Source organism: Myiozetetes cayanensis, unplaced genomic scaffold (genome assembly GCF_022539395.1).
Source record: "Myiozetetes cayanensis isolate MyiCay16 unplaced genomic scaffold, myiCay2020 scf2-11, whole genome shotgun sequence".
NCBI classification, from domain to species: Eukaryota; Metazoa; Chordata; class Aves; order Passeriformes; family Tyrannidae; genus Myiozetetes; species Myiozetetes cayanensis.
In genome coordinates, this window is record NW_026087411.1 from 34771071 (window position 1) to 34794493 (window position 23423).

The window sequence follows — 23423 nt, forward strand, 5'->3', positions numbered from 1 at the left end:
CTAGGTTTTTGTTAAACTATTGAAACAAAGAAAAATCAACCAACCCAGGAAAACTAAACCAAAAATCAGACCAAACCTTACATGTTTTATCCTCATCTTCCATTCTGGTTTGGCTTTGACCATAAAATTCTTATTGGAGGTACTGCTCATTTACTTCAGTTTCACAGAAAATCTTCACAGTCTTTTTAGACATTTAGTAATCACAGTACCCAAAAAGGTTCATGTATTTTCTTTGGGACAGTTTTTATTTTTTTTTTTTTTGCTACAGTATTTAAATTACAAGCTTGGGTGACAGTTCCAAAGACAATTACTTCCTCCTTTCGCTAAAGGAAGCTTAAGTTAAATTTGTTACAAATAGTTTTGATTCCTTGCAGATGTTCTTGGTTTTACATTACAGTACAAAGCAGGTAAACGTTCTCTTAGGAGGGTAACATCCCTTTAAGTTATTAAGTGGAACAGTACCCAGTCACACAAGAATCTGGACTTCCAGTGTACTCTGCTTATTTGATAGTTCAAACTTGCCCTTTACTACCAAAAACCCTAAACAAAACTTTCCCTTTTCATTACACTACTTCTTACTGCTTGTCACCAGGGCTATGCATTTTCCAGGTATGAAAGCAAAGATAATGGAAAAAATTTAAAACACAGGCTTTGTCTAGATGACAGACTTCTGCTGGCATATCTGGGCTGTGGAATCTCTGCTTTCTTACACTGTCTTGAAAACAAGCCTGTAGTATATTGTGGCTATGCTACATCACAGTGCTTTTCTTGGTGTAGTCTAGGCTATTTGGGGTGAGTGCATTACTTATGTCGTCAAAAAGCTCTTTTTTGGCAGCATATGCTGAATCTACATCAAAAGTCTTATTGGTTTTTCTTTATCCCAAGAATCTCTTCAAAATAATTATAGTCAAAGAATAAACAGGAAGGTGGGGGTTTCTAGTAGAGTGCTGCAGGTGATTTAAGTGGCCACAACTTCTGTGAAGGTACACTAGCAGCCTAAAATCCAGTCACATTTTAAGAAATTACTTTTAACTACTGTCAAGTACAGAACCATTCCCTGAATTTTCATACCAACTACAAATATGTTTTTATGCCAGCATAGTACGCTTCTCCTACTGCCAAGCAGAGCAGCATAAAGACAGTGGCAGGGAAGGAAACAGAACAAATAGGAATTTGTACACAAAAGGCTTTTAAATGCACCAAGTATGTGTGAGGGAGAAGTCTTTTTCCTCTGTTTTCTTCCTCCTTAAACAATCTCAGCTGTTGCTTGATATTATTTTACCTCAAAATACTCAGACAAGATGAATAACTGTTCAAATTCCCTATTTCTTTTCACTTGGATTTACCTGACTGTAAGATCCTAACCCCTCAGGTCACCCAGGTGGAAGCAATGTCACCAGTAGTCCAAAGAACAGAGTATATAGGAAGGCAAATATCAGGCCTACCCACACACTCTTTGGAGTTCCAATGCAAAGCAAATTTTGTCGTGTTGGTAACTACAATTTTGATAATGTATTACAGGCCATGCAAACTATTTGCTCCAACAGAATTGTCACACGAACCAACAATTTATATCATCAGCTTTTCATAAAGGAATGCCAACAGAAACTGGATCCAGATTCAAATACTTGGTTGCAACTGAGGAGTGAGCAGCTCAGATCAGGAGCTGGACAGCCTGTGTGTGTGTGCCATTTCTGCTCCTCCAAATCCTGACAGACTTTGCAGGTGTGGTACCTTGGCATAGGTTGGGAAGGTTGAGGAGATTCTCCAAGTTACAAGTATAAGGTAGCTGAGTTACACAGAACGCCTGGTCACTCATTTTTCAAGGCGTACATGTTGGTAAAGTGGTGCCCAACCTCTTCATGATCTTCTTGGAGGCAGTTCTGCTGATATTAGTGAGTCTGTGCTAGGAATGTAGCACAAAGTGAACATACCAGGATTTGGACCACTGATTTGAAACTGAAATGCTTATTAAAAATTGCTTTGACTTTAAATAGCTTTAGAGTTTTAAATAAAGTAATTATTTTTAAATAGTTTTAATTAAATGAACCTAGAAGTAGAGGATCCTTGGCCTCCATGTCCGATATATTTTTGAATAAATAGATCTATATATACCTCTTGATCTTTTTAGTGATGAAATGCACAAAAAGTTTAAAAGATTTTTTTAACCTGAAATCAACAGTTGTCTCCTTAGGAATAAACTTAGTATCCTGAAACACTCAATGCAAAGTCGCAGAAACCCAAAATATATTCTAATTACATAGTCACTATAAATACATATTTTAACTAAATGCATGCTTTTTAATTACTCTGTGAGGAAGTTACCAAAAAAGGAAATTAGGATTCTCTTTAAAAGATGAACTAAATAAATAAACAAACAAACCAAGAATTCAAATAATAAACTGACCCAGCCAGTAACACTTTAAAATACAAAAGTGTCTTTCCCTTTCTCTTTTAGATTAGCCCAGCATTATAATACTCTGAGGACAACAAACAAACAAGCAAACAAAAATATATCAAACTACTGTTCTCAAGTTTCATTCTGAAAGCAAAACTTTTCATTACTTTGGACATTTTAAATTTGCTAGCTTAATATAAAGCTGCACACGAGGCTTCCTAGGGTATAAATAAACTAAGCCTTCACAGTGAAAACAAAAAGAGAAATCATACATGCAGTTTATTCTAGAAAAAACATGATTTTAAATTTCACTTTAAAAACCCGTTAAGTGTAACAGTGCTTTAGGAACAATCAAGCTCACTAGAGGGACAATTTACTTGCAGATGCCAGAAAGCATGATCATTTAATGTTATAATTCTGAGTAGCATCTTGAAGATTTCACTTCATAGCATTTTACAAAACAATATCCTAAACCTGAACACACTGCATCATACAATGTTAGTAAGCAGGAAGTCACGGAGTGGAGTGAAGCGGACCCCTCAAAAATGCTGTTTCCTGAGGTGTAAAGGAATCGTTTCACACTAACACCTTCAGCAGGGCTCGACCATTACGCGCTGTGCAAGAAGAGTTGCCACATTTTGACCAGAGTGTGGGCCAAAGGCCTGTGTATCTCTGTCAGTGTTTCTCTCACATACCACCACACAGGGAGGGCTGAGCACCAAGCGATAGAAATACCCATTTCAAATGACTCTTTGTATTGATCTAAATTTGTTTGTATAGTGGATAGAAAAAGATCAGATTTTACAATACCGGTCTCAGAACTGCAGGGCAAATAGATACAAATGTGCTTTATCTGCTGGAACAAGTGCCCTGGACTACTAACATACTGCAGGCCTGCAGTGAGCCTCTGAATCTCTTCTGTTGGATCAGTCCCACTTTACATAACATTCACTCATTGAGAGAGGCTGCAGCCACACAGTTCTGTGATCCTGTGCACTCATTTGGGAGGAATCAGACACGAACCCTAATTGCAATAAATATTCATAGACAAAGGCAAGGATCATTATTCCCCATTTATGGAGGAGAAATTGAGGCACAAAGTGATTACTCTAAGTCAGTGACTTAGCTGGACAGAAAAACCAGTTAGCCCCACACCTTCTAACAGGTGCTTTAAAATTGGCCAAAGACACTTGACTATTTAATATGAATAATTTACTAAACATCCTACTTTTGTTTCTGTGTTTACTGAGACTAATGATTTCTTTTTTAACCTTCCATTTCTAAATCAACCCATACAATACTGAGAGTAAAGGTTTAGGAAATTTAGTGAAATCTGCCAGCAGATTTATCTCACTCATGATATTCACTGTAAGCTATAGATACAGGGTCAGCCTGGTAATCACCAAATGAGGGCTCCATGAATGCTGCTGCACTCTTCTCACTCCACCAAATAATTACATGGCTCACCAGGAGAAATAAAATGGACAAAACCTGTAAGACTTAAAAGAAAAATAATGTTTCCATAAAACACAGACTTATTGCATGATAGCTGGAGGCAACACCTTTGCACAAACAGCTGTAAATTAAAGCTGTCCTTTTGCTAAGCTTCCAGAGATTGCTTACACAACGTGTGGCAATGGGAGAGAATATAGAAGATAGTTAATTTTCTTCTTTCTTCTTTGCTTGCTCAAGTTGATGAAAAGCAACTTGCCTGCTCTCAAAAGGGTGAAGATAATAACTTTTTATGCTCCCATACCACACTGCTACAGTTGTGAACAGATGTGAACATTTTGCCACCCGATTGCTAAACTAAAATTTTCTTGATTTCTAAGTAAAAGTGAAAGTATATCAACAAATACACATCACCTGCAGGTGGCAAGTGTTAGAGAACTTGAAATCACAATTTTTTTCTACCCTCTCCAATAACCATTGGTGAGTTCCTGATGTGCTGTCCCTGCTCATTTCAGCTATGAGAAGGCTATCCAGTGTTTAAGTTCTTCCACACGCTGCAGTATCTGTGTATAATAGAAATCCATGTTGGCAGCAAAATCAGTACACACAGGGGATTCCATGTCACCAAAGGTACAGTACAATGCAGTTCCTCCAATGCTAAGGAAAACAGTTGCTATGCACAGCAGGATCAGCAAAATACAGGAGCCGCCAGACACTTCATCTGTAAAGAAGAGCAGAAAAGGTGAAAAAGGATGATATACAAAGCAATACAAACACATGCGAGAAAACCTGAGAAAAGTTTTTACCAAGAAATGGGTCAGGAGGTAAATGCATTTAATAATGCTCACGTGTCAAAGTGGCCATAATACATAGCAGTCAGTAATTGTATTTTTCTCAGCCTTTTCAGAAACCTCATTATATAGCTTCATTTCTGCAGTCTGTGTACCTGTACTTGCTCCTATCACTTGTGGAGTCATTCCACATTGAAGCAAAATGCACTCACCTATGAGAATGCCACACAGCCAAAGCATTTTTTCATGAAAATAGCTGAAATGAAATGAAAGCTTTGAAACTAAAACAAACAGAAACACTCTTGCATCATTTGTAATAACACTGACTGTGCTACCACAAACTGCTTGTGTTTCCTCTCACATTTTGGCTGTAAGGATAGAGACAAAAAGCTTCAGGGTAATGTGAAGGGTTGTTTTATATTTCAGTTATTCTCTGCTACCTCTTTCCATGATTGTTTATTTCAGAGTAAGAGCAATACAGAGGTTGCAGAGGTGCTGCTACATCCTCACAACCTCACTTATAATTTTACTTTGGAGTCAGATTACTTTGGTAGTCTGCACATAAAAACAACATCTGCATCTTCTGTCAGATTGACTGGCTCTAAGAAAATTGCTGAACTCCACTCTATATCAGGGAGAAGAAACACTGTAGAAGAAGAAAAAAAAGAATAAAGATTCATGTGCTTTTATGTATGTGTGTTTGAAATCAGATTTGAAATAACAGCAATAGTAGTATAAAACAACTTTCCTTTTGAATCACTAAATCCTTGGGGAAAAAATCATAGAAAAAGCTTTAATTGAAATTTTATTTAAAACATAAATACTTTAAAAATAATTTAAACAAGAAGATGGGATATACTCTCTTTTAGGCTGTGAATGTTTGAGACATGTTTGAGACACTTCTAAGCACTAATTAATACCATTTAGTGGCTGGCGTGCACAGTAGATATAGAAAGTACTATCATTAGCAACCAAAAGTATTTTTCTTAATATCTCTCTAGTTTGAATAATAAAGAGCTTAAACTCCAAGAAAAGCAGAACAAAATAACATATTGTATTTCTCATGAGGTTATTCAGCCCATCAAAAAGATGGTAGGGTGTAAAGCCAAATTTAATGATGGCTGGCCAATATGTATGGATATTAAATTATAGAGCAAGGTTAAAATCCTGGTCTACTAGAAAGGGTTGGAAAGCTACCGGCAGAAAAAGGACAACAGACTTGTTTCTTCTGCATCCCTCTTTACCCACAAGGTAAATTGATTTATGGAGAAAGCCTACACCTCTCACCTCTAAGCAATAAACATTAATGAAAGGACTTCCATTAGCTGTCACTTGCAAGTCATTCAGTCAGAGGAAAAAAAATGGGACTTCATTCTCAGACAAGCTCTAAAATGGAAGCGTGCTTATTGTATCCTTCTGTAGACTTGTTACCCAAACCTGGTACAGATTAATAATCTTTGATCAATCACCTTCACTTACTGATTAAGTTTAAAAAACCCGAGACAGTATGTTCAATGAATGCCTGCTTCGCTCTTGTGAACAAAAAGATCAACGTCATTTGCACCCCAAGAGTGCAATCCATGAATTAACAGCTTTAAATTACCTTGATCCAACGTGTCTTCCATTTCTTGGAATCGCACTCTTCTCTTTGTTTGTCTTTGCTGGACTTGAGAAATTGTTTTACCGTCCCTGTCATCTCTCTTCTTTAGTATAGACACCAATCCTTCCGCTGGAGCAATCTATCAGGAAAGTCAGTGAGTGGCACAAGAGATGTGAGAAATGGAAGCATGACTTAGGGAAGAAATGAGCTAAACAGTTAATAAATGTTTTCCACTTTACTTTTCTTAAACATTGCAGCTCTTGCAAAACCTCCTTCTTGAAAACTCAATTCCTTAACATGCAGGACAGCTGCAGTATCATTCTGCTGTTGACTGACACTGCTTGCCCTTAAGTGTTACCAAAGTTAAACACACACACATTTGCTATTTGGATCATACTCTGTGTTCACTGCAATAGCTCCTTTGTAAGCTCACACGGGTTGGGGCAGTGATGAGGCGGATTTGTGTCAAAAGCACTATCATCAGAGGGCAATAAGAAGTCAATGACACACTGCTGCTGCCTCTCCAAAGATATAATCCTGCAGAGACCATCAAATACTTATTGCAAGATTAATTTTCCAGCACTGCAATTGGTTCCCCAGGGTGAACAAGCAGCTACAGTGGGGCTACAAAACCAAAGAGAGAGAACACTAGGGAAAAAGAAAGCTTCAATGCTCTGGATAAATTCTAGCTCCACATTGTAATAAGCTCTCTGGATATAGCAGCAGTTCAAAAATCCTTCCCTACAGGCTGGTCATCCAAACAGCTTGCACAAACAGCAACACAGTCAACAAGTCAATAAACCAGAACTTCTCTTTTATTTGCTATAGCATTTGGACTAGTTGCAAGAGCACATGTATGCTAAGCCATACTGGGATGAATGAGCAGCTTGTAACTTCCTAGTTATTAGAGAAATGAAAGTAGGTGAAGTATCAAGAGACAAATGCTTTCCTAAGCAAGTAGTTCCTGGTGGGCTAGAAATAAACAGAAATTAAAATAAGAAGTATGTTTAGACATGCCCTTTTTTTTATCTTTACCTTAAAGAAAGACTTAATGATTTCTTGCTAGATGTTAGTAGGGCTTTAAAAACTCATTCTGTAGATCAGCAATAACATTCATTAAATTGAAAAGTAATATTTATTCATTTGTGCTACAGATGAACATCACATTTACAACTGAGTTTGCAACTCCTCTGTAAGGAGATGACCCCAAAGGCCTGTAATTTTCACAAATACTCAAGAAACCCCAACTTTCCAAGTAACACCATAGTTGCAGACAATTGACTGCTTAACCCTACCTGTAACAGAATTAAGTTAGAACAGCACCCATAAAAACCTGTTTGCATTCCAATTCCAAGAGCTGTAGAAAAACTGAAAACAAGTGACTTCATAACTTACACCCTTAAACATGCTTCATGCTACAAGCTTATATAATGCATCGATGCCTGCTGTAATCAGAGAGGTGCTGGACTGAACACAGCAAGAGACAGAGCACAATCCAACAGGCACCAACTTTGGCGTTTGCAACATTTTAACTGATAAATTTGGCAATTACACCTACAAGTCTCTAGTCTGCCAGTACTTTGTAGCCCTCAAACGGACAAATAAAGTTACCCTGCACAACTTAACACTGAGCTGGGTACTGTGGGTGTATGCCTAGACGTCTAATAATTTTTCCTGAAATTCCAACTGAGAGGTTAAAAGTGATCTCTGCCACACTACCACTTTTGATACCCACTTTCCCTTTTGATAATCTTCTCAAGAGCTTGAATGGATTATTTAATGAATATTTAGGGAAAGTGTGGAGGTGGCAGAAATAAAGTAAGTCAACATACAGAGGACCAGTATTTGGCACAAATGAACCAAAAATTATGGTCTGCAAGTGTCTCATCACAACAGACAAGCACACTGAGGTGAGGCTTCTACTGGTAATGTCAAATCAGCCTTACAGAACCACCACAAAAATTTAACAGGCCAGCAGGAAAAGCAACACTTAAACTTCCTTGTTGTGATGATGAAGGAGGATCATGTAGGAGTGCTTCACTTTGACTTATTTATTTGGGAGGGTGAAGATGAAATGATGTCCTTTAGAAGAGTAGATTATTTTAAGCTTCTGCTTACATCATTGCTTTCATAAAGAGGATCAATGGCTCCTCCCACACCACCCACACAGCAGGCTAGCTGTCTCCTGGCACGCTTGTTCCCAAGTGGCTCAGACTGCACTAGGTGGGAATGTCACCCAGGGACAGCAGGGCATTCATGCCAGTCCACCCTAAGACTATACGTGGTGGTCTAGTCATCATTTCAAACTGAGGCACTTCATTTGTCTGTTGGCTCATGGGAGTTTCTGAATTACTGTGTCACAAACTCGGTCTTCCCCAAGCTTAAAACCAGAGGACTATCCTTGACAGGATTATGTGGAAATGTGTTTCAGTGATTACAGTTACATAAAAGGCTTGTGGAGGAAAGTCTTGCTACAGTAAGGTTCATTTACTTTTCCTGTCAGCCTACATGGCTATGTTTCAGGATTTACTTTAAATATATAAATAACTAATTGACACAGCGTAGGTCCCTCTATTCTGAGTATTTTCCCTTTGCTTAAAAATGGGGAGAAAGTGCTTTTGATTTTGCAATAGAAACAGTGTGGTTAGTGTTACTCTTCTCTCCCAGCAAATGTCATAGGCTGTATTTTGAAAAACGGTCCCTTTACACGGTATATAATTCATACCTAGAATAGAATCATAGAATGTTCTGAGTTGGAAGGGACCCACAAGGATCATTAAATTCCAGCTCCTGACCCCACACAGGACCATCCCCAAGAGTATCACCATGTGACTGAGAACATTGTCCAAACGCATCTTGAACTCTCTCAGGTTTGGTGCTGTGGCCACTTCCCTGGGGAACCTGTTCCAGTGCCTGACCACCCTCTGGGTGAAGCACCTTTTCCTCATATCTAACCTAAACCTCCTCTGACCCAGCTTCATGCTGTAAATACACTTCATCTGCCATATTTCATCCGTCTTTGAATTTCACAAGTCATGTAATTAAGGTTTTTTGTTTTGTACTTCAATATACAAAGTGATTATATTAGATCCATCTCCCATTAATTAAACATCCAAGGAGAGGGACTTAGCTGCCACACAAGATGAAGTTTTAAATCCCAGTCTTTAGGAGGCAGGAGGAATTTAAAAAGGCAGAGTCTATTATGTAAATTGAAGTTAACAAGGGAACTGTGGTTAATACAGTTGACCACAAATCAAGCCTCTTCTTGACTTGAACCACAGGAGGAAAAATGTAGGCTTGCATAAGACTGCACTGAAAACAGCTCTTACATGAAAGAGCTGCATAAAGGACCCCATTGAAACATCAAATATATTCTTAATTCTAAGCTAGATAATTAACAAAAAATGGTCTTGGAGCATCTGTGTAACTGATCTAACTCTCTCAGCTCTGCTGGCCTTGACAAAATCTTTTGACTTTTATAATTACTGTACAGAAACTGAAAATGGCATATGAATGTGTGGTGGCATTTTGACCAACAGTCAGAAAGGAAAGCATCAATGACTGTTGGTTAATTGAAACTCTGTTAAATATTTTAGCTTTTCTCTTTTTACCACCGTTAAGAGAAAGCAATTCTGCTTCGATGAAAAGTTTTACACTTTTTGGACAAAGTCTAATAACCAGATTGCAAAATTAGAAAAAATTAGCTTTAATAAACTACCTGTCTCTTCTCTGTTTAAAACAGCATTTGCTAATAAAATATTAAAAAGCTTCTTACACTGTACATATTTTCAAAAAATATGATGTATATATTTATAAACATACTGAACAAAACTAGTAAGGTCTTGTGCTTCAAACTCTTAGAGAAAACAGACTGAACCTGACTATTAGAATTATTTGTACCATATAGATGTAAATAAAAACCCCAAAAGGGAGGCACTGCAAACTGGGAACTAGGAAGAAAAGTTCAGTGTATAAAGTATTTTGGTCTGAGAACTACTCAAGAAGCTGTTTTGTTTGTGTATTCTTCTGTGGGCTGTATTCCTTATTGAGTTACTTGGCAAAGGACTACAGTTTCATTACTAGCAAAAACCAGATTTTTTTTTAAAGCAGTAATCCACAACCGTATAACAAACTGACAAAAACCAAGACTGCCCTGGGTTACAATAAAACCAGCAGACACACCCTTTTGCTAATAAAATACATTTAATCCGTGAGTAATTTGAGTAGAAAAGGAGCTAACTTAGCAGATTCAGTATTCATACCACAGCAACAGACTTTAACTAATTTTTCTGCTGATATACTTGCCATGAAAGTACCAGGGCTCCTTTATATAGCAACAAATAACTCAGATACCATGTAAGCATTTCAAGCAGAACTGTAGTTCTTGCAAATTCAAAATTACAGGACCCAAGATATAAAACAGAACAGGGAAGCTGAAACATTTTCTCTAAACCTAGTACAGATAAGTGGAGACTTCATTTCTTGGTGTATAAACAGTGCCAACCAAAAGCTTTGTGTTGTGGTTGACAGTCTCATTATCTTTGCTTTCTAAAAATAAATTTCAAATTATACTCTTCTAATCAGGAAAAGCAGTAAGATTTTACTCGTTTCCCTAATTGTCACTCACATAAAAAGTTTGTGTTATAAAATTTTACTTTATACAGCAAAATGAAACTTACATTTTTAAGGTCACAATTTGTTTCGCTGCTGGTGTGTCATTTCATGCTCATAGAAATGACAGCAAAGATATCTAAGAAGAGGCTATACACTTCCGATATCTGTTGCTGCCAACTGCTGACTGTGCTTCAAAGCTCCTTGTTAGCTGTATGAATCTTGCTTCTATAAAGTGACAGTGATTTTCCATCATTTGCACGTTGTTGTACATGATTTGGACCAGTGATGAAATATGCAGTATAAAGGACCGTACAATATGCAAAGTACTATTTCAGTTTCACAATTATTTAAAGTCAGAGTCAGAATTTGGTGGATTTTCACTCTTAGGATGAGTTTTGGTAAATGACAGACTAAAAGCAAGGGACAAAGTATCTAAATTAGAAAACTACAGGAGATGATTCGTGGATCTCAATATGGGGTCAAACAAAATTCCTAACTGTAAATACATGCACAAGTATTTACCTTTCCCCATTATCAATAAATTAGTATTGCATGTCCATTGAAGAACTTTAATGAAATTTTGTTCTACCATATGATTTTGTACCTAGGTTACTTCAAAATTATCTTTATTTCTGCTGTCCATTCTAATCTGTTTGTGGCAGGTTTGTAAATATTCACTCCATGACAAGTTTTATCACAGTCAAACTGATTTTTTTTTCCTTTTTTTTACTGCCTCGTTGGTACATTTCATGTGATTCATTTCATTCATGTGGCTACCAATGCATTTTCTAGATATTTCATTAACAACAATTGTGTGAAAACACTGTTATCTTCTTTCAAAGGCTTCAAGAGGACAAGAAAGGAAGAAGTCTTACAGCTAGTTACAAAGATCAGTCTGCTTGTCAAAACATCAGTGTGATCTTATTTTAACACCAAAACAAAATCAATGAACACAAGCTAACAATGCTGCTTTCTCAGGGGTGCCAAACTCTTTCAATGTGTCTCACCTACAGGAAAGCTGTAGGTGCTCTCCACTTCTGAAAAGAAACCCCCAGGCTAGTGATGGGTGGTAAGATTAATAGGAAAAACAACATATAAGAGTATAATGAAACAGTACAAGCTGGTGTGCTGTCCTTAACTCACCCTGCTGCACCTAGAAATGTCACACATTGCAAAACAACCCCAGGTGCTGCATATTACAAACCTTAACTGTTACTGAAGTTAATCCTTCTTTTCTTTTCCGATTTAAACCCCTTGCCTCACACACAACTCAGGCCTCTTGCTATAAGAATGATTCAAATGGATTCCCATCAGCACAGCCAATATTATGCCTTATATGGCCAAAAAAAGCACTATGGAAAAACCCAAGGTACTTTTTGCTCTGCAGAGACTCAACTCTGCCATCAGAGTACTGGCAGTCCTAGCATCGGAAGAGCAAACTAGAAGTGAAACTAGATTCCCTGTAAAGCATCACCATCAGTCACAGAGACAATCAATACAAGCATAATTTTTCAAATAGTATCAATATGCTGCTTCCTGTCCCATCCCCTAGAATGCAAATGGCACAAACGTAGCAATTTAAAAATAGTTGCAATAGGATTAATTTAGGATTTATCTATGTGAAACAGAACAGTACACCTCTGTTAAAATGCTGAACTTTCAGTGAGCACAAAAGAAATCTAATGCTGAGGAATGATGTTTAAATTGCTGTTCTGTTAGACATGTACAAGGGCTTAGCAAAAGCCTGTCAACTTTTTTTGAAAACCATCCTCTAAATGGACACAAGCCAGTGGATTTAGTGGAAAAGTTTGAATACATGTATTAACACGTATATGGGTTTCCACATCTGCGTGTTGTCAGGAGCTTGTATAGCTTTGTGCACATGGCTCTCAGTCCTGGTATGTGGCATGCTTCCCAACAGCCCACAAAAACACTAGAGATATGATCTTGGAGACGATGTAAGAAACTGTTTAGGTGGGGAGAAAAGCAAAATGCTCTGTTTCCAGCTCTAGAGATTTTGCCAAATGTAATAACATCAGCAATGATGCCTAGTATTTAGTTCCCTGTGTGGCTGCTGTCTCTGAGTAATCATGGAAGTTCTTGGTCTCTGTGCATTAGCTTCTGATCCATAGAGAAGTGCTGTTACTTTATTGCCAAGAGATATTGCATTGTTAAATACATTAAAAATAGAGATGACCTAAGAAAGTACCTTTATACAAGTCTTACCCCTCCAGCATCTGAAATCACATAATTTCACAAAAAATTTATTTTTTCCTTTAAAGAAAAAGCTCTTAAGGTCCCATGGATGCAAATGCAGCAAAACCAGAAAACAAATAAAGCAAAAATGTCATCATACACTTTCCAAAACAGTCCCAAAGCAATAAATCTTCTCTATTTTCAGAAGAGCAACTTAGCTTATGAAGCACTCACTCTTGTTGTGGCCTATCAGCAGTGCTTCAGAAAGTTGGTTTCAGGATTAGAAGTTTTCTTAGCTTTGGTTGAACAACAAAGCTATCTAAATGTGGCAAAATTAGAAGCCCACGCATTCATATACAGAATTTATACATATGTAGTTCTCACCTCTACAGAATAGGAATAAAAAAGGAAATTTTGTTCTTTGAATAGAAATAAACCACATTACATCATAAGCATTATGTACATCTCATCTGACAAGAAAATTGATTTAACAGGAATTACGAGAACACCTCCTAACAGTCTCTGTCAGAATAAAAAAGTTAAAAAACCCCAGCTGTTCACACTCATATGTAAAAATCAATCTAATTTTTAGAAATGCTGTGTGGTGCTGGTCAAGAAGGAGACAAACAGGCAAACCCAAACTTTTTTCTCTGAATAACTCAGAACAATTAAATATGTACAGATTTCAGATTTAAAGTGATATACTAAGGAATATTTAACCCATTTTGAAGTTGGAAATATCTAAAATATTTTGAGACAAACATGAAAGATTTTATAGAATTCATAATCTTTACCTCAGCAATCTCTATCCTTCTTGCAAGTTCATCAAGAGAAGAAAAGCTGTCATCTAGTGATAAAGCTTCCAGTGAGTTATAAGATGCTCGTTCGGGTGAAATATCTGGAACAGTGTCCAAGTCCTCTTGGTTTTCTAAGATTGATGTCTCAGTGTCTGTTATGTTACCATTTAAAAATCTGAGAAATAAATCTTCTTGTTCTTCATTATTTACCTTCTCCTCCCATCCTGCTGCTCTCTGTATTTCCTTGCACACTTGTGAATGGGCAGTACTCTCGTGCTCAGACACTTTATGGCACCCAGAGCATACATCTGATGCAGTTCTGTCCCGTGAAGACTTTTCATCATCGTCATCAGGCTGTGCCTGTTGCTCCTTTAAATCACTGTTTCCAAGCTGGGCGCTAGCAATTTCTGAAGAGCCAGCAGCATGTTTTGATCTGAGCAGATTTCTATCAGCTCGCACATCTTTATCAGAAGGAACCAAATCAGTAGGCATATAGTCACCATCTGTTAAAACTGAAGCATCTACCATTGGCTCAAGAGAGAGTTTCACTCCAGGCTCCCCAGCCCTTTCTGTTTCTTCTGCATCCTTTGAGAGCTGTCTTTCTCTCAGCTGCAAACTGTTATCTTTACCAGCATCACCAGATGATAAACAGCCCGAAGAAGGCCTGCCCACTGTCCCTGTGGACTGGGTGTGTGGCTCCAATGTTGATTCAGCACTGCAGTGCTGCTCCTCCATGTGGTCCTTTCCTGCAGCTACCCAGAGACTTCCTGCCTCTAACTGTCTCTCAGTTTTGTTTTCACCTGAGGAAACAGTGCTCAGCTGTTTATCTTCTTTCTTTGGTCCAATGCCAGGACAAGTTTCAGTACCTAAGTGCAATAGGAAAAACAGTTCCAGAGTTTTTAAATGATTCAAAGCATCAGCCCAGGGGGGAAAGAGTATACTGTGATTTGATAACATTGTAACCTAATGCTTCAAAATGCACTCCCATAAAGGGTAGGTATTTTATGTACCAGTCAGAATAATTTTATTAGTAGTCTCTGACTCTTGATTCAGGAAAAAAAAAAAAAGGATTTACAAACATTCTTGCAGGCAAAGCACGTGATTCACAGCCCTTCTGAAAAGAGTTACTCTCTATATGTATGTAAGTATCTTTCTGAACAGCCCCTTTTCTTCTAAAGGATATTTTATGTGAGCGTGTCTCATGGAGGCCTGGAATTCAGACAAATGCACTTAATTACAGAAAGCTATCTTGATGCTGGTGTATCTGTTGCACAGGGAGATATCTGAATTTCCTTTAAAGAAACTGAAATAATGCTAATTTAATGCTAATATTAAATTTGCAGGTCATTAGCTCCTTTGGTCAACACTAAATTAAATATCCATTATTTAATGTCCCATAAAGGATGGCATAAAAAAATGCTGCTTTTTGGATACATAAGTTAGTTTACATATTAAAAATGCAATTTGTTTTAGCTTATTTCTGTATTCACATTTACAATACATATGAAAATTATTTTTTCTTATCTAAAATTTCAGAGGGAAACATGAGGAATTTTGTGTAGCTTGTGAATTCCTCTACTGCTGGCATGATCTGCTGATGAAGGAGTAGATGGTTAGCCCAAGTTGTCAATCAAATCATTAGATATTAGCCATTACAAGAAGCTCAGAGCCAAACTCCGTTCTAGGCTTATGAGGAGAGAAAGGGGCTGTTAAGAATTAGAATAACAAAGTAAGCCAGCTATGACAGAAACTGCCTTTTATTCCATACTTGAAGAAAGACTAAGTTATGACCATCTTATAATAGGACTACTGTTACAGTATATTAATAACCTAAAAGAGCAAATTAATACCTCTAGAAAACACTTGTTTGCATTTTTTATTCAGAGCAAAGAGCAGAAAGGTCTTATGAACAGATCAGGAAAATATCAAGCAATGCCCTTATTAACTCTATGTGTTCTTACAAGAATAACTGAAGATCTCTATGCAAATTTTATTCTTCCTCACCTGTTAAAACCTCACTTCAAATCCAAGCAATTTCCCGAACTTGTTACATGAAACAGGGTCACATTCATTAAAAAAATGTTTGCATTAATTCATTGTATTGAACAATTTTATTAAATTCCAAACTATCCCCCTTTAAATGGATAATGAAATACAAGGTAGTACAGAAAAGACAGGCTTAGAAATTGAAAAAGAGAATATACAAGCAAATCAATATCAGAATGATGTTAACAGACAGAAAAGGTACAAGGAACCTAATTTCTGTAAGGCACTGAAAGAAGAAATAGGTATGAGACAGGGACTTTTTGAAAATTAGACACAGATGAGTAGACAGCTCAAGGGATTTGTAACAGGATACTGAGCCCTTCACATATAGGTCATGAGTTCAAACACAGCCTGGATTATTGGTACAAGGTTTTGTTACCATCTGTCAATTTTTCCTAGTGGATACATCCACATTACAACAGGCATCTTTGCTGGCAGCCCCAACTGCAACAAAGATTAAATGGAATTGGAAATTAAATCAAACTCTTTACCGTGAAAGGTGGCCCCTTGAGCTCAGGGCTCGGTTCCTAAGAAAGTAATAAATGATCCTAGCACTGCTATCTAACCACAGACGTACAGGAACTGAGATGCAATGATCACTGTTACATTCCACATCAAGTTTTCAGCAGTGTTCAGTATTTTCTTTACATTCTTTACACCTACTTCCATGCCCACTATCAACTAAAGGCAAGTTAAGACAAATACTCAAACACTTAATTAGAAAAGATGCCTTTGCCTACAAAGTTAAATGATGAAATATCCACCAGTGGCAGTAATTTTTAGCTGACTGATAGAAATACAACAAAGTGTCTACTGAAAATTTTTTAGCAACAAAAGAACTTATAGAAATTTAAGAAATGCTTTTTTCCCCCTAACTGAGTTGCTTTAAAATCAACACTTGCTTTGTTCATCCCAGAAACCTACAGCCACCACTTTATCCTGTTAATCCAAGACAGCCTAGCAGACTGATCTAGAGTACTGATCTACATTAATCTACCAGAGGAGAATTCACACTTCTCCACCTCTGTCCTTCTTCCCAACCGATAACAAATTGCATAGGACCTGAAAGAAAACAGGGTATAAGGAATTCCTCCTCACCTTGGAAACAAGTCTATATGCACACACTGCAAATTTCTGCTAAGGGGTTTATTAAATGCAGTATTTCATTAGAAAAGTTTCCATGAAACACATTAATTTATCTTTAATTTACACTAAGGCTATTAAGGCTTTCAGTCAGAAGCTGAAGAAATTCACTATAGTGTATAGGATGATCATCTTTTAATACACACACACATAACTGTAAGGGCCCAGTTCTCTCTGTTGGAAGACTCAGAGTGAAGATCTGTCAGAAAGGAAAATGTAGTAGAACAGACCATTCTCAACCTTTGCTCAGAAGTACAGAAAACTAATTCGGTGACTGTTCCAGGAACCCTGACTGGCTGACTACTTATAAAGCTGTTTCTCGGTTACTGAGTCACCACGATACAGGAATTGTGAATTCTTAGGATTGATTGCCTACAGAGCCTCAAACTAAGTTCCCAAATGCCTTCAACAAGTTAATGGAGTAATTTTTGCTTTAGATTACTAAAGAAGTTTTATTTTACTTCAAAGATGCTACCATAGTACAGTGCAACAATCTTTACAGTATAATATAGCTACCTCTACAATGTATGATATGTATTCTTATTGATAATTGCTATATAAATTCTTATTGAATATGAATTCATATGAAGGCCAGTCCTCAAACCACTTGAGAGTTTCCTTTTCGTGTCATACTATAAGTCAGACTTCTATTACAAGCAGTTGACTTAAACAGTTCTGCCTGCAGATTGGCAGATACAGTTCACACATTTACTTCTCATTTTACTTTTTTTTTTTTATAAGAGGAAAAAAACACCCAAAAAGCAGAAGTCAAGCATTCTAAGTTTTCCATGAGAAGGCCCATGCATTTAGGCTACTGCTGAACAGGTTGAGTATCAGGAACTGTATGGTTATTATAGTATAGGATTCTGCTGGAGTTAGGCAAAATCCAGAACCAGCCCCAAATGGCCATATTGCTTCTAGTCCTGAGCTGAATCACTCAGACACAGCCTCAATATTATTTTAGAGTCATGAACTACTTTTGACAAATTTCTCTACTGGTTCATACCAATGGCTTCCCTACCCAAATCCTTCTAACTGCAACAAAAAACATTCACCCCTGTGCTACTGAGAGGTTGACACTGTGAGGGGCAGCTACTGTGAGTAGTTAATGACCATGTGTTGCCTGAACAGATGATGAGACTTGTCAGGGAGAGAAGTCATTTCTTCCTCAGGAACATGCTAATCTTCTGAAAAGCATCTTTTGCAAATCTCAACCATTTAAACTTGAGTTAGGGTTGAAATATTCCTATCTCTGTATTGAAACTATTTACCACTGCTGAAAAGTTCTCAGCAGAACTGCTTTCTATTGGATGGCATAGCTTCCTTAATTTACCAGGATTTCACAGAAACCCAGAGATTTTTGATGACATTTTGACAAGATTTACACAAAGAGCAAGGCATGAAAAATCCATTTAGACCCTTAATTACTTCCACATTAAGTCAGTATGTTGTACTACAGTATTTCAACTTGGAAACAAAATTCAGAAGTTTCAAATGTTTGGAAATTCTGCTCTCCAGAAAATTTTTGCTCCCACTTGGAATAAGATCACTGGAAAAATTGTAATCACCTAATTTTTTTCTACAGGAATTTCCAACTATCCAAAAATAAAAGCATTGGGTTCTTTTATCTGCTTTCTGAGCTGTGGTTTCTCACATGTTTTCAGTGTTTTATGTTTAGTTAGGTTACAAGAATAAAGATAGAGAAAAGGCAGTAAAGGCGGCAGAGGTCATGGTAAGAGGATGGAGATGAGGAAAATCTATGCATGTAGAGAACTGTGACTCTGTGTCTTTGTCCATTTCTGATTCTCATGAACATCCTGCCTGACACACACTTGTAGGATAGTTTAGGTTGAAAGGTACCTTCTAGGATCAGTTAAGCCGAGCATTACCTTATGACAAATTCTAGCTGGTTTTAAGGGAAGGTACTTAGTTTAGGCCAATTTTTGGCAACTGGAATGTAGCAAAAAAAAAAAAAAAAAAAAAAAGAAAGAAACTTTTTGCTCAAAGAGAGGAGAGATGAAGCACAGCCTGGTAATCTACCAATATTCTTTCCCACTCTGTTTCCATTTTAACAATCTATTAATTTGTAAATGTTTCATAAGAACCCAAAGATTCTAAAATATTACTCAAACAAAACAGCCACTGTCTCAAGGCAGGAACATAAAAGTGTGTACTGAAAACAATGAACTGAAGTACGTTTTTCTCTTCAAGAGCCCCCAAAAGATTCATCATTTCCTATGGTGCTTCAGAAAAATGAATCTCAAAATATGTACATTGCATGTAACTTAAAACAGTTACTAATACTGTTTAGTATACTGAATTGCCACACCTCAGAATATTTATCATCAGCTTGTTTACCTTGTATTTTACACACACAAATAATGTATCTTACCTCTAGGTCTATACAATTTTGTAGCTTATGTAATTTGCTCTAAATGCAAGCACGTTTAAGACTTTTTTGATGGAGGCTAGAATTACTTTACAATTCTGAATATCAATGACTAATTAAAATTGCATAGCACATCCATTGTGCAGTCATGAAAAAAACCCAACTTAATCCATTTGTGGAAATCCAACAAATGCTGTAGATTCAAATGAAATAGCTTCATTGCATTTATAGGAATATATCATTATAGTGTAACATTTAAAACAAATGTATGCACACGTACATACATATACACATACCTGATTTAAAAGCAGCAGCTTCTCTTTCCTTTAAATTTTTGGATTCCATTAACTGAGGCAAACAACTGCTTTCCCATGTATTTTCGGCAGCTAATAACTGTAAAATATGATAGTTTTTCCTGTAATTTTTGGAATTAAATGGGAATGCTGTGACTTTTGGAGACATTCAAACTTAAAACACCTCCAAAAATTGAAAGATTTTATCTGATAATTTTTTGAAATATATTTATTACCATTTTTTGACAAAGCAGAATGCAATTGAACAGCTGCTTACCTTATTTTTGGATGCCTGTGGCCTGCAGCAATAAAGAAAAAAGAATAAATTGAACAACCTACTAGCAACATTCTTAATAATAAATGTAATTGAAATCTTACAAACTTTTTACTCTGCTCTAAAATTAGCCCAGAACTTTTCTTACATTGAGACAGTGTTAGCATGCTAGCATACATCTGTACTTGTGGGAATATCATCAGAAGACCAATTCACCCTCACATTGCTCCACCTAATCAAGAAGTCAGAAAAAAATTTACCGCAACGTATCAGGAAATGTGAATCCCTGTGAAAGTTTATGCTCAGAAGGAACTCTACCAACTTTAAAAATCATGTCAGGACTTGATATCTATTTATATAGATAGTATATTTAATAGTATATTTAATATACTATTAAAAATACTGATCACTATGGCAGAGATTGAAGAATGGAAAAAAATCCCCACAAAACATACTCCCCTCTCCACAGACTGGGACACAATTTCTGGGTACTGTAAGGTACAGCAGCTCCCACTGATTCCACTCAGATTCAGAGGTGGATCAGCACTGCTAACAGTCAGTGTGGACTTGGCAAACTGTGTGGAGATTCACGCACAATGTGATTTATCACACACAGTCTATCATGCAGTCTTTCATATAACAATGAAGATAAATTGCAGAGCATTTTATTTAAATCTATTGAAAAAAATAGGAGAGATAGAAGGGAAAAGTACCGATGTTCATAGTCTAACAAAAACTTTTAAAAGGTACATTGACTTTTAAATTTTACCATTTAAACTTCAAATAAGGGACACTCAAAACTATCTTTAAAGAATAAACATGTCCAGTATGTAGCTGTAAAACCTTAGCAATCAGAAAAATTACTTTCAATTACAAAAGCGAAATGTTCATATTTTCCAAGACCTGCATGTTATTCATTCAATATTAAAGTGTAATAAGTGTAATTTTAATTAAAAAGTAAATTGAGTTTAAAGTTTAGGAAAAAAACCCCATATGAAACAATAAAAGCAATCAAGCTTTTGCCTAGAGAGTTTCAAAGAGTAATAATATTAAATATAGAGCACTAATCATGGCAGATGAACACGAGTCTTAATTTTTTATCAAATTGCAGGGTGTCTCAGAACACAGAGTGATATTTCATAAGTAAAATGAAGAAGAAAGCAGAATTATTCTCAGCAAGGTGACAATCCAGGTGACTATAGGGAGGTGCTGCTCATTGCAGCATATAAATCGCAACAGACTCGGATCTTAAATCTTTCTGTGGGCTTGCAAAGTCACGTGCAAGGAAATGTAGGCTGAGGAAGCCTGCAGGCACTCTGAGTGCACTCTCTCAGTGGCAGCACACTGCGGGGTAAACATGCAACCACGGTGCTCGACCTGCCTCCTCTTCCTGCGGAAACGCAGGAGTGCGCTTCCAAGGGGCTCCCTCCCAAAGGTATTTGGACTACAAATAAACAATATTACATCCCTGCCTGAGTTCTGGCAATCATCCTGAGTGTTTTCAAACTTCACTGTCATCACCCAGAAGAAAAAATGTGATAGCCAAATCATACTCTTTAAGAACAACAGGAGCATTCTGGCTTTTGTTATATTCAGATTGACTAAGTCAGTGCAAATGTACTTGAAAAAATTTTCTCTCCCCATCTGATTGAGAGCATCTCTCTTGTCACTGGCAGGTTTTTTCACAGCCTTTGAATATGGTTAGTTTCCTTACGGTCATTGGCTAATAATTTTTCAGTGGTAGCTTGTATATTTTTTTCCATTTGTCCCTTAAAATCAATGTCTAGGTGGTAGGGCATTCACCCATGAAATAACAGATCTTCACCTTCCTGATGGGTACAATCCCATGTGTGTCACTATACAAAGATATTTTAGTTACATACCCAAAAGAACCATCACTTTATAACCAAATTGAAGTCAGCGGGACACAACTTTTATTTTGACACTGACTATTTTAAAACACCTATACCAGCAAGGAGACAACAGCTGCACTAATATATTAGTATTTGGAAATTAATAATGTGTTCTAATACTTACTGTAGATGCAAAGAGCAAACTCTAGTAAGTTTTTCCAGCTCTTGGCCGCTAAGTTCTTTAGCTGAATTCCTCAGTGTCGTAACTGGACTAGGAGCTGCAGTTTTCCATTTTCTTTCTAAATGAAATCAAAGTAATTGCACTCAAAATATTATAAAAGTAGTATTTGCTTAACACAAAACAAATAGTGGAAACTAATTAATGGAGAAATATTGACAACCGTTCTGTGTATGCTCTACAATCTTGTTTCAGAATATGCAAAATGGCATCCTACTCTTTCACAACACACTTTATTTTCATTGCATCAGACTCACCAACTCTAACCCAAAAATAACCTGAAAACAACTGCTGATCTAAGTCTTAATTAATAAAACATTAATAATTAAAGTATTACAAACTATTTGCAGCTTTACCATAAAATACGTGCGAACAAATCTAAAGTGGGAATATATTTCTTGTAATAAGCTCAGAAGAATTCTGATAGAAATGCTGCTTTTGCTATGTAACTTTTTTAATCTGGCAATATGTATACTCTATTATTTAGAAGTACAAACTAAAATAACTCTTTCTTCTACCATATTAGTTTAGCTGGTACTCACCCCACTGCTCCTGTATGGAAGAAAGATTTGCAAGCAGCCGCTCATGATACAGTCGTTCAAGCTGAATGAACTTCATTGCCTTCTCATCTGAATGGAAGGTTAAAGAAAAATGCACACATCTGTGGATGTGTTATAATTTATTTATATTTGGCACCATACTTGAAAGGGAAGTCATCATGCACTTGAAATTTGAAATAAGTGAATCAAAATGAATAATAGCTAGCAAGAAAGTAAAAAACAGCAGATATAAAAACAGCAGGTAAGAAGTAAACTAAGTTGATAAAAGTTCCAAAAACAAAAATCCTATTCTTTTCAGCAGCTACCTTTTCCCACATGCCCTAACACCAACAAATGATTCTTCTAGAAAAAAACCCAAACAAAATGTTATTATGTTGATAACTCTTACCAAAAAATCTCTGGGAAATGAAAAGCAAAACAATTACACCAATACTAGCAAGTATCTCTCAAGATACAATTATATGCCAATAACCATGACCAGCTGAAAATATGGCTTCTCTCTACTGACCAGATGGAGACAGTATTAAAAAAAATTTCTCCAGCCTAAACTTCTGAAAAATATCTGTCCCCTTCTTAACCATTGTATACAACACTGTTGCACTGCTGAGCTTACCTTTTGTCTTCCTGAAGATTCTGCTTACTTTTCTTCTATATGAAGAACTCTTTCCCCTCCCTTAGGGTTATCAATATATTCACAAAGGCATACTGAGAATCACATATTTTATAATACTCGGGATAATTCTAGCTACACCAAGCCTAAGTTGTTAGTTGTGCTCTTT

The 23423-nt window shown here is 36.7% G+C and overlaps 1 protein-coding gene across 3 annotated transcripts in view; it reads right to left on the reverse strand.

Moving 5' to 3' along the window:
• Window positions 1–218: 218 nt before the first annotated feature.
• The window catches only part of CNST (consortin, connexin sorting protein), a 48753-nt gene continuing 25548 nt past the window's right edge, over window positions 219–23423 (reverse strand). For all 3 annotated transcript variants that reach the window (XM_050315253.1, XM_050315254.1, XM_050315255.1), the window contains 7 exons: window positions 22627–22713; window positions 22031–22145; window positions 19997–20018; window positions 19723–19819; window positions 13846–14714; window positions 6245–6380; window positions 219–4571 (listed from right to left, as the gene is read on the reverse strand). In XM_050315253.1, the coding sequence (XP_050171210.1) occupies window positions 4366–4571; window positions 6245–6380; window positions 13846–14714; window positions 19723–19819; window positions 19997–20018; window positions 22031–22145; window positions 22627–22713 (1532 nt within the window). In that variant the 3' untranslated portion in view covers window positions 219–4365. The remainder of the gene's footprint in view (window positions 4572–6244; window positions 6381–13845; window positions 14715–19722; window positions 19820–19996; window positions 20019–22030; window positions 22146–22626; window positions 22714–23423) is intronic.